Source organism: Dipodomys merriami, unplaced genomic scaffold, assembly GCF_024711535.1.
Source record: "Dipodomys merriami isolate MVZ:Mamm:240054 unplaced genomic scaffold, mDipMer1.0.p SCAF_2, whole genome shotgun sequence".
NCBI lineage: Eukaryota > Metazoa > Chordata > Mammalia > Rodentia > Heteromyidae > Dipodomys > Dipodomys merriami.
This window is the reverse complement of record NW_027203381.1, coordinates 63,482,597-63,498,704: the sequence shown is the minus strand read 5'-3', so window position 1 is coordinate 63,498,704 and position 16,108 is coordinate 63,482,597. Positions and strand designations below refer to the sequence as shown.

Here is a 16,108-nt window from a genome sequence, read left to right as displayed (position 1 = left end):
GCCTCCCTGAAGAAACCTTTTCAGAAACAGAAGCAGACTGATGGACGCTTCACTCCTGCGATTGCTGGTGTGGGCAGATAAGCTCCCAGATAGCTGAGGTTCATCCCAGAGTTGCTCAGACCCATTCTAACTGTTCCCATTCTAACTGTTTCAAGGCACTGGGTACCTTGATTGCTAAACTTGCCCCAAATTCTTACATTGGAAAAAGAAAAGGGATACATTCCGTATGTAGAAGACTGAAATTAGATGCCTCTCCTCCTGTACAAAAATCAACCCAACATGGAGTAAATACCTGAGCGAGAGACCGGAAAGTTTGAATTTACTACAAGCAAACTTAAGGAAAATAATGAAGGACAGGCAAGACGTTTCTTGAATGGGACTCCAGTAGCCAAGGAAACAAGGGTTACACAACCTCCAGGGCTGATAAAACGTGGGCAAAATACTTTCAACTTTCATTTCATCGAAGAAAGAACACAGCATTGCCTCTCAACATTCTTCCCTTCTATCTGAAGAGGTTGTTATCAAGAGATGGCCATCTTGTTGAAGCAAAGGCTTCCATGGGGGGTGGGGTTGAGTGAATACAGGAAACAAGTGACAGCCAAAGACCCTGCAGCCACCTTCCCAAGACTTCCCCTAGGAAGGTATTGCCATCTTCCACCACAGGCCTCTGTATCATTTATATTTCTGTTTCTTTTATCGTGTGTGTGTGTGTGTGTGTGTGTGTGTGTGTGTGTGTGTGTGTGTGTGTGTGTGTGTGTGTGTACAGTGGGGCTTGAACTCAGGGTGCTGGGTACTGTCCCTTAGCTTTTTCACTTATGGCTAGCACTCTACCACTTGTGACGTGGCTCCACTTTCAGCTTTTTGCTGGTTACTTGAAGAAAAGTATCCATAGCCTTCCTTTCCCTTGTTGGCTTAAAACCAAGGTCTTCAGATCTCAGCTTCCTGAGCAGTTAGGATTAAAGGCATAAACCACTAGGGCCCAGTTAGATTGGTTTATTTATTCCATTTCTATATAGAAATACTCAGCAAGTTCTTTCTCCAGACAACTAGAATCAGATTGATATTGTGGGCCCAAGCATCTAGACAGCTCTGTAGGTCTATTATCAGAAAAGCCACCTGACTAAAGCTCTCTGTTCTGGAAACCTAACTTGATCCAGAAAAGCCCAATCACTCATCACTGACTGTGGGTAGGAGAGTAACCAGAAATGGTTCCTCATTGCTCTTTCTATTAACATTTGCACACACATAAGTATACACGTATACACACACACATATACACTGGGCACACATAGAAATACACTCTACCTGGTCTCTGAATTTTGATTTCACCACCTGTAACATTCAATATGCAGTTGCAGAATCTTGAGTAAAAGTTATTATGGGGCATTTGTGGACTTTCAGAAGCTTTCTCAAAGGTAGCTGTGAAAATCCCACCATGGCAGTCTGATTTCTATGCAAAAGGAAAACAGTTCTATTGAGCACACCTCAAGTCAATTCAGAGATTAGGTAGTTAGAAGGGCTCTGTGTGGCCACACATGACAAATACTGGCTCTGCTCATCTGTGTTTGTATGACCTTTCTCAGCTCTCCAAGGGAAAGAGAGCAAGCTCTTAGCATTTCCCTTAGGAAGAAAAATGGTCTCAACTTATATAGGACTCTTTTTCAAACACACAACTACAGCTCCTATTATTCAGCTGCCCGAAGCACCTGCCTGTTCATCTTCTATTCTAGCTGCGTGCAGCCAGCCATGCCCATTCCCATGTTCCCTGAACTTCTCTACCCAAACATCATTGGACAGCTCCACCTGCAGCAGCATGCAAGCTTTGACATTCCATGTCAGTCACCTCAAGACACCTGGAGTCAGTGGAGCAGGTCACCTCAAGGGTGCAGGAGTCTCATCCCTGGAGGCAGTCAAACCATGCTTGAATGACCACTGGGCATGATGCTGTGAAGGGCTTGATGTGTCCCAGCGAGTTAGACTTGGCATTTAAAATGTGTTCTATTGTGAAAGCGATAGAAACCTGTCAATGTAAAATTAAGGAATTAGAAAAGGTTACACACATTTTAATACTCCATAGACAATTAGCAAAGTTCTTCTGGTACTCAGATGTCCTTTCGATTTCTTTATAATGCCATCCATGGTCAATGTACTTATCTAATGCACAGATGTTGTATGCATGAATTAGCTTTCTTGGAATGTGTAGGTCATCACTACAACACATGAGAACTTACATGTGTGCTGTAATATACCTGGGACCTAAAAGTTGCTATTTTATGAATTATAACTGTTATGGGTAAGAACATGGAGGTGATCTATGTCTTCTTCCACTTCAGGATTCTATTGTTGGTTTGTTGGTTTGTTTTGTGTTGCTGTGATTCAAATCTTCACACACAAGATCCCAGAGGGAAATGTTCAGGATAAAGGATTGACAGCCTTGTTTTTACTTTCTTTATCAGGCCTCAATAAAACCCAAGTGTGGGCGCATGATCAGCTTCTCGTCAGGAGGAGAGAACCCGCACGGAGTGAAGGCCGTCACCAAAGGCCAGAGGTGTGCCGTGGCTCTGTGGTTTACCCTGGACCCACTGTACAGAGAGCTGGTGAGTCTGCACACATCTGCAGGTCAGGGAGGCCTGCTTTGCCAACAGACCTTTGCCAACGAGCCCTTCAACTTGGCCCATACCCAGCAGAGACCTGAGATTTGGACAAAGCTTTGATAGAATTATTTCTAGCTTGTAATAGAAATCTACCTGCCATCATCTTCTAAGCCACAGAAAATTGTCCGATCCAATTTTTCCTAATTCTGACTTACCGATTGCACATCCAGCTTATGTAATAACGTCCTGGGGAAAAGAAGAAGGGCTGTGAAGGTGATTCTTTATCCATAGAGTTCTAATTCTAGGCATGAAGATATTTGCAAAAATGGTGTTCACACTCACCTGTCCGTTCTGAGCTCCTGAGCAGTGGAGTATCCTCAGGGAAGTGCACCTCACTCTGGGTGAGAAAGATTGTAGTATTCACTACAAGACATTAAAAAGAGCACTGATGCTGAGCACTGGGGATTCACACAATAATTCTAGTTTCTCCAGAGACTAAGGCCTGAGAAGCCAGATTTGGCAGATAAATACTAGACACTCTTATCTCCAATTAACTATCAAAAAAACATAAATGGAGGCATGACTCATGATAGAGCACTAGCAGTGGGCAAAACAATGCTAAGTGAGATGACCCTAAATTCAAACTCTAGTACAGGTGCGCACACACACACACACACACACACACACACACACACACACACACACACACTTCAAAAGCCAGCACTGCAGAGTTTATGAAACACCCACAAAAAAATAGGATTAGGGGGCATGCAAGATTATGGTGACTTATTGATGTTGTTAAATATTAAAACATTTTATTATTTAAAATATTAAAATATTAATTTAATATTCACATACCAAAATGGCTGTCAAAATTTAATTGCATAAGACATTTAATTTCATTGCATACTGAAATATTAATGACAAAATATTAAAGTGATATCAAAGTAATAAAATACGAAAATAACGTTACACGCATTGCTTATTAGTACCATTGAATCACGTGCTAACATTTAGTTAAATATTAATGTTAGCATTAAAATAATATTGAAATAGTATCCTATTTAAAGTAGCTGGGGATTCGATTGAATAAGACAAGTTGCTCGTATCCTGTGGTTATTCCTCATTCACAGCAGTCTCTGTCTACCTGGGAGGAGGCTGAATAGAGACCCATCAGTGGAACCCAGGAAGAAATACCTGGGCCACTGTAGGAGGAGCCATTGTTCCCTCCAACGCTGCTGAGTACAGTTGTCTGCATTAGTGAAGCTTGGGAAGCAGCCTGGCCAGAAACACTGAAGTTGCTGCTGAAGCCTCATGGCTCAGGCCAGCACCAATGCCTTCCAGTCTTCTCCAGCCCAGCGTGGTGGAGACACTATGAAATCATATTCTTAAAATGACATTAAGTCCAACTTACCTCTATGGATCCCTAAATGGAATCTAGTTTCATCAGAAAATACTTTAAAAAGGACCCCTTATGCTCATCAACTCTCCACCAAGACAGACTAGAAAGTGTTCCTCCTGTTCTCTGAGTATTCTGTGGATATACTTGACAGTCTTTAGAGAAGAACTCTTGTGTCCTTGGGACACTGCTAAGTAGGCTCTTAGGGGATAGGGATGAACGAAATATAGTCACTGACTACAAGGAGCTTGTGAGACCCCCTGCATAAGGGAGAGAAGGAGAAGACAGCCCTAAGTCGCTTGCAGTGGAAGAATCCAGAAAAACTCACAGGAGTTCAGACACAGAAGCCTCACATGGAAAGAGAAAGCAGTCCCTGAAGTCCTAGAGTCCTAAAAGCATCAAGTGGTGCTAAGCATTCCCGCTAACCTGGACTTTGTTTATTGCCTTGTATTTCTCCACATTGAAAATACCTGCACCACTCCTGCTAGAATGACTAAGGTACCCAGGTAAGTGAATAGATTGTGAAGATCATAAATGGTTGAAAAATCACCTCACTAGCTCAGTTCTTACTCAGGAGGTGAACTCACCATTATATACTCATCATTCTCTCTGACTCATTGTTCTGCCTAAGTAAAGTAGCACAAACTGAGCTGTCTGTTCCTTCCTAATCAGGAAACATCAGAGCCTAAAATGAAATAAAAGAAAGAACTTCTTTTGATGGAAAAGTACCGATAAATAAATAAAAATTACAAAAATCCCAGCTTGGCAATTAGCGACATCTTGTGGCCAAATGGAAAAATGACAGGAAAATGTAGCCTATTCAGTGATTTCCCAACTTTTGCTTCTCACCTGGAGATCCTTACAAAATACTAAGGATCAGAATTATTTGACTCAGGGTGTTACCTGAATACCAGAATTTTAAAGCTCTCCAGGTGAAGTTTATGGCTCAAATGCCTTTTCTCATTTTGGATCCTGGAGCCAGGAAAGCCTGTCAGTGAAATGTCCCCATGAGCAGATGGTATGAACATCACAGATTAAAACAATGTCTCAAGACATATTTATTAACATACACATTCAAGGATGAAAAGATGTTGGAGGCTAGAAATGCATCAATTCCAGCTCTCAATTTCTTCCCTTCATGAGAGTGCCCTCTTCTTCCTCCTCTTTTTCCTCGTTCTTTTCTTCCTCCACTTCCTCCTTCTACATGAAAGCTTTAACTTAGGGCCTTGAGCTCTTATTTTGCTTCTCTATCATTGAGCCATGTTTCCAGTCTGTTTTCCTACTGGTTAATTAGATGGAGTCTCACAGACTTTTCTGCCAGGACTTAAACTGTAATCCTCTATGTCTCAGCCTCCTACATAGCTAGGTTGTGATAGCTTCCTGAGGTTATCAGATATGAAATCTTTTCATGTGTGCCAATTTGTTCAGTATTGAAATTGTTCTCCCCTTTTTCTTGCAATAACATCGGGCATGATTTTAGGCATGAAAATTTTGTTTCCTATTATTTTGCATCTTGGTTCTTATTGTTGTTATTGCGTCAAGATCATCTTCAATGGTACCTTCTGTGCTGGAGACTACCAGTGAGGGAGAGGAAGTGAATAAGAAATAACCCCTGTTTTTGAGGAGGGTTAATCCAGGGCCAAAAAAGTAAAATCCAAAGAAAAATTTGGCTGTAGCAAATGGCATTTGAAATAAGCTTTACAGAATGAGTTACATTGTTTAGGGAGAGGCATTTTCAAAGACAGGAATCAGTATAATGTCATCAATACAATGGAGCCTTTGCAAAATGTCAGTAGCCTTTGTAGGCACTAGAAATACGGCAACGACTAAGAAAATAGAATTCCTTACTATTTTGGAGCTAATGTTGTAGAGGAAAGAGACAGATAACAAATAAGTAAGAATATCAATAATTCAGAGATTTTCTGAGAGTAATAAGTAATGTGTGGACAATAAAACAAAACACAGCTACAGAATCTCACTTCTACAATCTCAGCTACTTCAGAGGCAGATATAGGAGGATTACAGTTCAGTGCCCAAATGGGCAAAAAGTAAGCAAGACCTCTATCTCACACCAAGGCGTGGTGGTGTACATTTTAATCCAGCTACATAGGCTTTAAGTCTGAGCATGTCCCTTAGCAAAAACCTGAAACCATATCTGAAAAATAAACTCTCAGCAAAAAAGGTTTGAGAGTGTGGCTTGAAAGGTTCTGTGCTTGCTGGGCCTCAAGTTCAAATCCCAGTACTGCCATACAATCCAAACATGAAGGAAAGGAGGGAAGAAGGAGAAAGGAGGGAGAGAGTAGTGTGTGACTGAGTGTTAAAATGAGAGCTTCTCCGGTGCAGCATCTTCAATTCAATGCCTAGCAGACAGGAATACAATCCACAATATGTAGAGAAGGCCAGACTGGCTGAATGTGTGTGCAGACGAGAGTGATATGGAAAGAAAGTGCAGAAGGGGCAGGCATCCTATTATACAGGTTCATTAAGAAATGTGAATTTCAAGCCAGACTGGTAGGGCACATATGAAACCCAGATACTCATGGCTTGAGGACAAGCCAATTAAGAAGTTAGTAAGACCATGTCTCAACCAACAAACAAGGTGTGAAGTGGGACACTAGTGGCTCACACCAACAATCCTAGATACTCAGGAGGTTGAGATCTAAGGATCGTGATTCAAAGCCAGCCTGGGCAGGAAAATATGTGAGACTCTTATCTCCAATTAACCCCCAGAACGTCGGAAGTGGCACTGTGGCTCAAAGTAGTAGAGCACTAAGCTTGAGCAAAAGAGCTCAGAGACAGCACTGAAGCCCCAAGTTCAAACCCCATGACCTACCAAAACAACAGCAAACAACAAACAAGCAGACAAACAGGATATGGTGGTTCACACTTGTGATCTTAAGTCACATAGGAAGTATAAGGGCTTGGAGACGTGGCTTAGCTGCCAATGAGCAGAAGTGTCAGGTACCAAATTTGAGTCCTGGTCTTGGACCTAAAAGCCAAAACAAACAACAAAAAAAATGTAAGTAGGAAAATCTGGCCCTGAGCAGAAAATACAAGATCTCATCTGGAAAACAATTAAAAGTAAAAAGGGCTGGAGATGTGGCTCCAGTGGTCAACACTTGCTTGGCACGTGTGATATTATCAATCAAACCCCAGCGCGGCCAAAATTGTTTTTAAGGTGACTTTTATTCTAAATGGTGCAGGGCCCTTGGGCCTCCCCCAGAGATTCCCATAGTCGGAGCAACCTCTGGATCCAAAGGATGATTCTAGCTAGCCACATGGACTCAGACAAGAAAGGTGACGGAGCAGGTGGGAGGTGTGCAAAGCTGGATCACAGTGTAGAAGTGGAGGTACTGGACCTCCGGAGGCTGGGTATGCAGAGGCAGCTCATTTGGCTCATTCACGCAGATCCATCAAGGACAGGGATAGGAAGGAAGAATCCAGCAATCTGGGGACATCTGAAGTCCTGAGTTACACAATGCTGACCACCTCAACCACTGGCACTCAGGAGAGGACACACTGCCCCCTAGGGGTGTGTGGCAATATCTGGAGACATTTTTAGCTGTCACAACTTAGCCATTGGTGTTACTGTTTAGTGTCCTGCAGTAAGTAGAGGCCAGAGATGTTGCTGAACACCCTAAGAAAATAGAGGACCCCCATCTCACCCCATAAAGAAATTACCTGGCACTACTAAAATGTCAGTAGTGCCAATGATGAGAAAATTTGGCAGAGCGGACAGAAGCCAGCCAATGACACACCACATGCAAGAAACCATGGCTTTTTCAAGACAAAGGAGTGAGCAGTGTAGAGGTGTTTACCTAGAAATAGGAAGAGCAGAAGAGGCTTATGGGTGTAGAAGGGTACATGTGGTGAAGGATGCATGCCTCTGAACATTGCATGATGCTGGAGAAGCTGAGGGGACCGTGAATTAGCAAGGAGCTCATTCAACATGAGAGCTGGCTGCAGGAAAGGAATCTTGGAGGGTAATGGTTTCAGAACATAGGGACGTCTGCAGAAGACACGAGTCTGGGGATGAAGTCCTTTGAATCCCTGGCTGGGTTTATCAACCCTCCATGCCAAGATGGCTGCCTGGAAGTGTTCAGAAAGCATCTGCAAGGAGACTGATCATCCTGCTGGTAACACAAATGTGTCCCTTGTCTTTTTGTTGTTGTTGCTTGCAGGAGCGAATACAGGCCGATGAGGTGATCGCCATCCTGGACCGGGAACAGCAAGGGAAGCATGAAGTGAATATCAACCCCAGAGATGAGCTATAAACAAACGGGAAAGAGAGTTCTATCAGATATTTATTTAAATTGTTAATCTTAGAAGAACTGTTTTATTTTTGTACAGAGCCATGGTATAAGTTAACCGGATACTAGGAGTCACCAGAACCTCCATTTTTCTGCCAAAACTGTGCTCCTATACCACTTGGTGTCCATTAGTGTGCTAGTTCATCTCTCCAAGCTCAGTCACTTCTCTATACTCCGAACACACACACACACACACACACACACACACACACACACACACACACACCCCTCATGCAAGCACGTATAACACTACTCACACATGAACACTCACATATCACACAACATGCAAACATAAACACACCACATAGATGTCATACTCACATTCATCACAGAGAACACAGAAACATGTGTGCCACACAGACACACACTACCCACACATATGCCACATAAGCAGACACATAGCACATACATACCACAGACACCACACACAAGCAGACACACACACACAAATACCACCACACCTACTACATCAAAATAAATACAAATATTCTACAACAATACTGTATACACATACAAATGCACATATGCAAACACACATACACATACAACACACGTACCGCACATACCACACACATCAACACACACACACACATTAAACACAGTTAATTTGCTGCACATCCAACATCTCAGTACCTCAGCTGGTTCTTAGCAAGGGCACAGCTGTGTGCTTGGCCCATAAGGCCTGTGTGGCCCAGGGCCTCTCCTCCATATTCTTTCTGGGGCTGACAGCCATACACTTCATACACTTGGATCCTCCAGGATCAGCTCGGCTTCAGGTCTTTGGAGCTTCAGGCAGAGTCTGCACTGCCTCAGATATTGAGGAGACAGAAGCTCCCCTCTTCCCCCCGCCCTGCCCAGACTCTAGGAAGGCACCTCTCAGATGAGTCCTGTATGAAACAGGGAAGCCCAGACAATAAACATACACTGGAAGTTGCCATTCTTCTCCACTGTGTGATGGAAAGGACTATATGGAGTTGTATCATATAGACCGGGCATGGTGGTTCACGCCTATAATCCCAGCACTTAGCGAGATGAGTTTGAGGCCAGTCTGAATTATAGAGAAAAGAAAAGAGCAAAGTGAAACAAAACAACAAGTATAGAAAAGTTGAAACAGAATGGGTCTCTAGTGGCTTCAGAAGAGAATCTTTAACCCCGTCTGGCTGCCAGAGAGAGCCCATCACCGGAAAAAGGAGCATGTTGTACTTCGAAAGAAAAGAGTCTGATTCCAGCCATCCCTGCCTGTATCTCAGTGTTCCCTCCTCATTGCTGCTATCCAGCGGACAGACCCGCGCTTGTGTCTGAATTATTTAATTAAAAAAACAACACACACACTCTTACTTTGAGATCTGCTTTTATTTCTGTTCCCCAGAATGTCTCCTTTGTATGTTGGGATACTGGTTTGGGGATCATACAGGGGCTCTGGACAATCCAGGAGCAATGGTGGGCCATGACTATTTTGCTCACCATTATAGAGGCTCCAAGAAAATGAAAACCCTGCTTTGACCATGTTAAAGATGGTTAAGAAAGCCAAGGGTTGATCTGATCATCAACTGGATGTCTGCTTCTCTGTCCCAGCATGGAGCAGACCCAGTCCCTTGCTAGGGACATCACTCACTGTCTTCGGGGATTGCTCTGGCCTCTGGGAACTTGTGCTACCTGAACCATGGGAGATGGGGCTTACCTCCTGATGGGCACTGGTAAGATATACTTTCTGTCAAGTGTGATCCCAATGAATGGTAACAGCGTTCACCCATTGAGACTGAAAATTGCAGTTACAGTGATTTTTGTGCCATCTGCTTTCCACCAAACCCTCCTGGTTACATTTCCATCTTGGAAGAGTAGAAAGGGCATTAGATACTAATCCCCGCCCTATCAGATTTACCCTGCTGTGTGACCTGGAGCTAGTCTCTGTCCCTTTCTGGGCTTTGAATTTCTTTTCTAAAAAATGACATCATTGGTTATTATAAATATTTCTAGAACCCCTTTCTTGCTCAAGATACAAAACAAAAACCAAACTAAAGTGATAATAATTGTAGAAATGGTTAAAAGATACAGCCAACGTTCTTTCTGCTAATGTTTAGAGACGCGTGAATGGGTTCATCCAACATGTAAATGCCTATGAAACTTGAAACTCAATTTTAGGACTCAGAGTTCTTGAGACTTGAAGTAGACTGTTATTTATTTGTTCTACTGTGAAGTACTAACTGACGCTCAGAAGTGCCAGTAGGAAGATCTGGGCAAGGATCGCATTTCTGTTTTCTGGCAACAAGGCATCAACAAAGAAAACACACGTTGGCTCCATGCAGTTCTTACTTCCTAGGTGCAATGCACACTCTGGGAGCAGCAACTTCAGCTGAGTCTGAAGTGCGGTCCCACGGAAAGTGGATAAAGACTCTGGTGGATGCCGCTGTGTGAGATTCACATCTTGTGTCATTTGCTGACAGCACAGAGTAGAGATTCCTGTTTGGCTGGTTAATCCCGTTGCTTTACACCTAGAACATCATGCATAGAGCAGAGCATTGAGTTGTTAATCTCTCCCACATCAAGCCATACATAATTTCATTCAAATATTTAGGGAGTGCCAGCAGATGACTTAAAAAAAATCAAACTCAGAAATCACAATCTATATGTTAAAGTGTCCTTTGGAAAAACTCATGGTGTTTTCTTGTGGCTTTGAGAACTGAAGAAAACCACAGAAACCACAATTCAGTTCCATCTTTCCTTTTGGTTAAGAATGGAGGCCCAAGGATGAGTAATCCTAAGCTTTACAGACTTAGAGCAGGAAGAAGCAGAGATACAGCTCAGGCTGTTGGATATGCTTATGTAAGAATATCTGGCTAAGGGCTCTTGGGGACTAGAACCTAAGCACAAGGCTTCCTTTTTTGCTATTTTGCCAAAGATAACCCATAGGTTTGCACTACTGTGTCTGTCCGGAAGGGGCACTCTTTTCCAGTTCACACAGAAGAGGTAACTGCAGAGAGCCCTGAACAAGCCCTGTTTGTACAACTACCATTCTTCAGCTGTATCACTTATAAATGAATGTTGGTTTCCATGGCTGTTCTGGCCTTGTGCAAAAGAAGTTCTACCATTCCCAAAGTTTTTGTTCTTTGTTATTGTGTTAAATGCATGTTCACACATGGGTGTCAAAGAGAGCTCTGGGCCTGGGCTCTATTGTCTGTTTTGCAAGACGGAAAGAACTTGGAAAGGAGTTCAGTGACCACCTGTGGTCACAGCTCAAAACCACGTCTGAACTGTAAGCATGGTATTTTGAGCCTGAGAGGAGTTTCAAAAAGAACCAGGGCTTTTCTTCATCCTCCTAAGCATGTTGAATATGAAATAATTGAAGAGTAAGTTTTGTTTTCTGAGATCAAGCAAATTCCTTTATGTTTTCCTGTAATGTGTGATGATATACTTACTTCCTCTCCTGTGATAGATTGAATATGAGTTGCATAATTCAATTTAATAAGGCTCTGTTTTGGGTGTGTGTGTGTATGCTAGCACTGGAGCTTAAACTCAGTGCCTTGTACTCTTTTCTTTGAGGCAAGTGCTCAACCACTTGAGCTACACCTCTCCTTCCAGCTTTTTGGTGGTTAATTGGAGTTAAAACTCTCAGATTTGTCTGCTTGAATTACAGTCCTCAGATCTCAGCTTCCAGAGTCACTAGGATTTGAAATGTAAGCTACTAGTACCTCATTTCTGAAACAAACCTAATTCTCAGTATAGCTTTTATGCTCACAAAGAGGAAGAAGAGTCTGGTCAGGTGTCCTCTATTTCTCCCTCAAAGACCGAAGTAATCTTGAGCATAGAATTCCTTGTTTATAAGAGACTGCCAGACAGCAGAGAAATACCTTTATATGTGAAGTACCTTCTTTATTTACTGCCTGGTCCGCTGACAAGGAAATCCTAGTTTTTTATTATTATTATTTATGAAATCCTAGTTTTAAGAGTATTTTTTCATCATTCACACACAGAGATAAGTTTATTTTATTTTAGTTTACGTGTTTGGCTCTCATTCAGCTGAAAACAAGCCACGGAATGAGTCAGTACCATTTAATAATATATACCTATGGATTTTAATTGAAGTACGAATGCTGAATTATTTCACATAAGACAGCCACAGGGAACAACTCCCTCACTGACGTCAAGCGGGGAGAGATGAAGGTCACCTCACCAGCTTCTCATGCCAAGGCAGTAAGCGTTTGGAGGTGACTGAGAAGTTGTGAGAAGTTGAACCGATCCCACAGCTGGAAAACTCTTCAGGGAAACAGGAGCCATTTGGCAAAATTTCTGAAACCACCAGTCCATGGTTCTGCTCTTTCCACCTCCTGCTAAGATGTCTGTGATGTACAATGACATCCTCAACACCATTACAGCAGCCCACCCACAAATCCTCCACTCCTGGGGAGTGTGAGGCTTCCAAGAGGAGACAGAGGACTTGTTTTGTTTTGGACCTGGGTGATATCTTCAGACACATCGAGACAAGTCACATCAACTACTGTTTGAGCTCACTGTTGGGCTGGAGCTGCGGATGCCTGCTTGTGAGAGTTCTCCCTCTCTTCCTTCCCCTTGGGTAAATCATGATGTGTTCTGGGGCTCACTGCTGACCTCTGAGGCCAGACAATGTCAAGTCTGGAACAATCTGATCATTGATCCTGGCTTGCTTGACAATGGATGGCAGCAGCCATGTGAACAGTCGATTCATGAGTCACTTCTGCCTTCAAAAATCTTATTGAGGACTCCCCACAACAGCCAGACAAGATGCCCTTGTGTCCTCTATTTTCCTGTCAATCCTACTGGAGAGGAAAATCTGAACACCCCATGTATTCAACTCACAAGATTCTTCTTCTGGTTGCTTTATATGATACAAAAAAAGTGGAAGAAGAAGGAAAAAAGGAAAACTTCCTTTCTCTGGTAGGTCAGCCAGGAGGAAATCCAGGATAGAATTTGTTCACTCTTTTCCTGAACAGTCTCAGTCCTACATTACTCATCTCTTCTTAAAAGGTCAACCAACTTTGAATAGATTTGAGCAAACCCTTTTTCACTAGTTTTCATCTCAACTATGAACTAGGTGCCATTCATATGTTATATGACTATGTGGAAAACTTTGCCCTGGGCCTTAGTCACACTGGGAATCTTCCTGCATGATGACTGTTCAATGGCAGAGGTCCTAGAAATCCTACAGACCCTCGTTAAACAAACCCTCCTTCCTCTTTCCAGAATCAAGTTTTCACATTTGCGTTACTATCTGATGTTGGGTGGGGATAGAAGCAGGGGCTGAGCAAGAAGCATTAGTGTTATGTGTCATCTTTTTTTTCCACTTGTTCACAGTATAGCCCATTGTTTCGAAAGGTTATAATCATGGTTGGCATTTTTATGGTCTTAAAGCACTTAGCAATCATATATAACTACATAATTATCTCAAGAGACATGTAATGCCATCTTCATTTTTGTAAATAGGTAAGCTGAATAGTCACAGGGAAAGTTGTGGAATGGTGAATCTCTGGCAATTGTTTAATCCATTCCTCTAGTTGTTTTTCAGTGGCTATTAAGGAGTAGGTTGAGAGAGGTATTCAAAGATGAATAAAATTGCATCTGTTTTTATAGAGCCCTAAATCAAATGAAAAAAAAATTCAGTGTAGACAAAATGATCAAAATGAAATACGGTACATTACACCTAGGGGGAATGTGGTGGACGTAGGAGGAAAAACAAAAACAAAAATAAAACACTTGGTTTCAGAGAAGAGGGTTAGTTGAAAACAAGGAAAGCTTCAGAGAGGTGACAGTTAAACTGCTTCTTAAGCACCCCTTCTGCCACCAATGAGCAGGTTATGAGTCAGCTGACTTTACTCTTCACCACAGTGTCTTCAACGAAAAAGCCGCATATTTCAACTGTGTGGTTTCTTGGATTCTAAAACATGGAGCCTTCTTTAGAGAAGTAAAGAGAGTCCCTATTAAAGTTGGTATTTTGGGGTGGAGTGGAATGAGCTCTTTACTACAGGTTGCCTTGGGAAAATACTTTAATGAATGCTGTGAAAATCCAAATAAATACCAGTTAAAGAGGAAGTTTGATTTCATTCCCTTCTGAAGGAGGTATTATTTAAGTGGGTGGGGAAAAGAGCCCTGGAGGAACATGCTTCTCAATGGAGAGGAAGAGAGAAGCCACGGTCAAAGGTGGCTTCTGGTCAGACAATTGGAGCCCCTGGGCTCCCTGGGAGCTTTCCCTCTACCTTTGAACCCATGAAACTTTCTATCCCTCATGCCCTGGAGCCTGTCCAAGAAAACCCTCACCCTTTCATGTTAGGAGTTGGAATGATGAGGACATTCCAACCCTCAGGGATATGATGTTTTAAAAGCTGAAACCATGTTGGTAACCTCAGTTACTCTCTTTTAACAAAATCAGAGAGCCATGTATTGCTCTCTTTAGGATCTCTTTTCTTTTTTTCTTTTTTGTACAGAGAGTAGAGTTTCAGAATCCTTGGGAATCACAGGAAACAAATCATCCAACAGGAGTTAATAGAGCCAATTTATTTCACTTAAAGCCAAAGGGTCAAAGAAGACATTATGCAACAGGCGTCCAATCATACTTATTTTGTTTGTTCTTGCTGCCTGTTTTTTGGTTTGAACTTTGCATATGCCTTTGAACGTCTTACACAACCACCATATTCTTTAGATTCTGAGTAAATTATAGAGTCCCCAGGGTTCAGAAACTGGCTTCAAGGCTTCTGTCACCAAAGAATATTTTGATTTCTCATGATATTCCAGTGTTTTGCTAAATTTTTATTTTAAAGGTGATATACGGAAGGGTTACAGTTACATAAGTCAGGTAATGAGTACATTTCTTTTTGAACAGTGTCCCTCCCCCCTCATTTTCTCCCAGTGTTTTCCCTCCCGATCTCCCTCCCTACCCCCAGTTGTATAGTTCATTTCCAACATAGTGTCTAGTGAGTATCACTGCTGAATTATTTCACTTTGTCCCACCATTTCTGGATTTCCCCTTCCTCTCCCCAAATCAGATAAATTTACATATAAGTCAAAGGATACAGAAAGCAAAAAATAGCAACAAAAGGGAAAAAACAGGGGAAAAAATCCACAAACAGTACAATAAAAAACCTCTTGTAGCTGGGCACTGGGCTCACATCTGTAATCCTAGCTACTCAGGAGGCTGAGATCTGAGGATCATGGTTCAAAGCCAGCCCGGGCAGGAAAGCCCGTGAGACTCTTTATCTCCAGTTAACCACCAGAAAACCAGAAATGCTGCTATGGCTCAAGTGGTAGAGCACTAACCTTGAGCTGAAGAGCTGAGGGACAGCACCCAGGTCCAGAGTTCAAGCCCCATGACTGAACAAAACAAAAAACAAAAACACCCAAAAACCTCTTGTTTTTATTTCTTGAAGTTCATTTCAATAAGCATCATTTTATATGATCATATGCATGTAGCTATTAATCCCTTGTGATCCTCTCCTAAGAATGTCCTTCTTTGGTCTCAGGGGGTGAATGTTTAGAGTCCTGTTTAATTTATCATGTAACATTTTCTGAACACTGCTTTAAGCATACATGTATTTGAAGTTTAGAATTTCAGGAGATGGTTTTCTTGCAAGATAAAATAAACTAGAATTCTATTTATTTGAAGTTAATATTGGTAATTAAATAAAGAGTAGGTTTTACTACGTTGTCAGTTTCCAAGACTAAGCCGTGTCATGTTTTTCCACGCAGTTGTCTCCTGGGTATATTTAATAGGCAACTTATTCTAATTTATACTAGTATCAAGCAGAAATCTGGTATGGAGGGCACTGAAAGAATTCCTT

General features: G+C 42.1%; 1 protein-coding gene across 1 annotated transcript in view; it reads left to right on the top strand.

Moving 5' to 3' along the window:
• The window catches only part of P3h2 (prolyl 3-hydroxylase 2), a 171,130-nt gene extending 161,484 nt beyond the window's left edge, over positions 1–9,646 (top strand). Inside the window, exons 14-15 of the mRNA XM_070029825.1 lie at positions 2,457–2,597; positions 8,175–9,646. Coding sequence (XP_069885926.1) covers positions 2,457–2,597; positions 8,175–8,267 — 234 coding nt within the window. The 3' untranslated portion in view covers positions 8,268–9,646. The remainder of the gene's footprint in view (positions 1–2,456; positions 2,598–8,174) is intronic.
• The last annotated feature ends 6,462 nt before the right edge of the window (positions 9,647–16,108 follow it).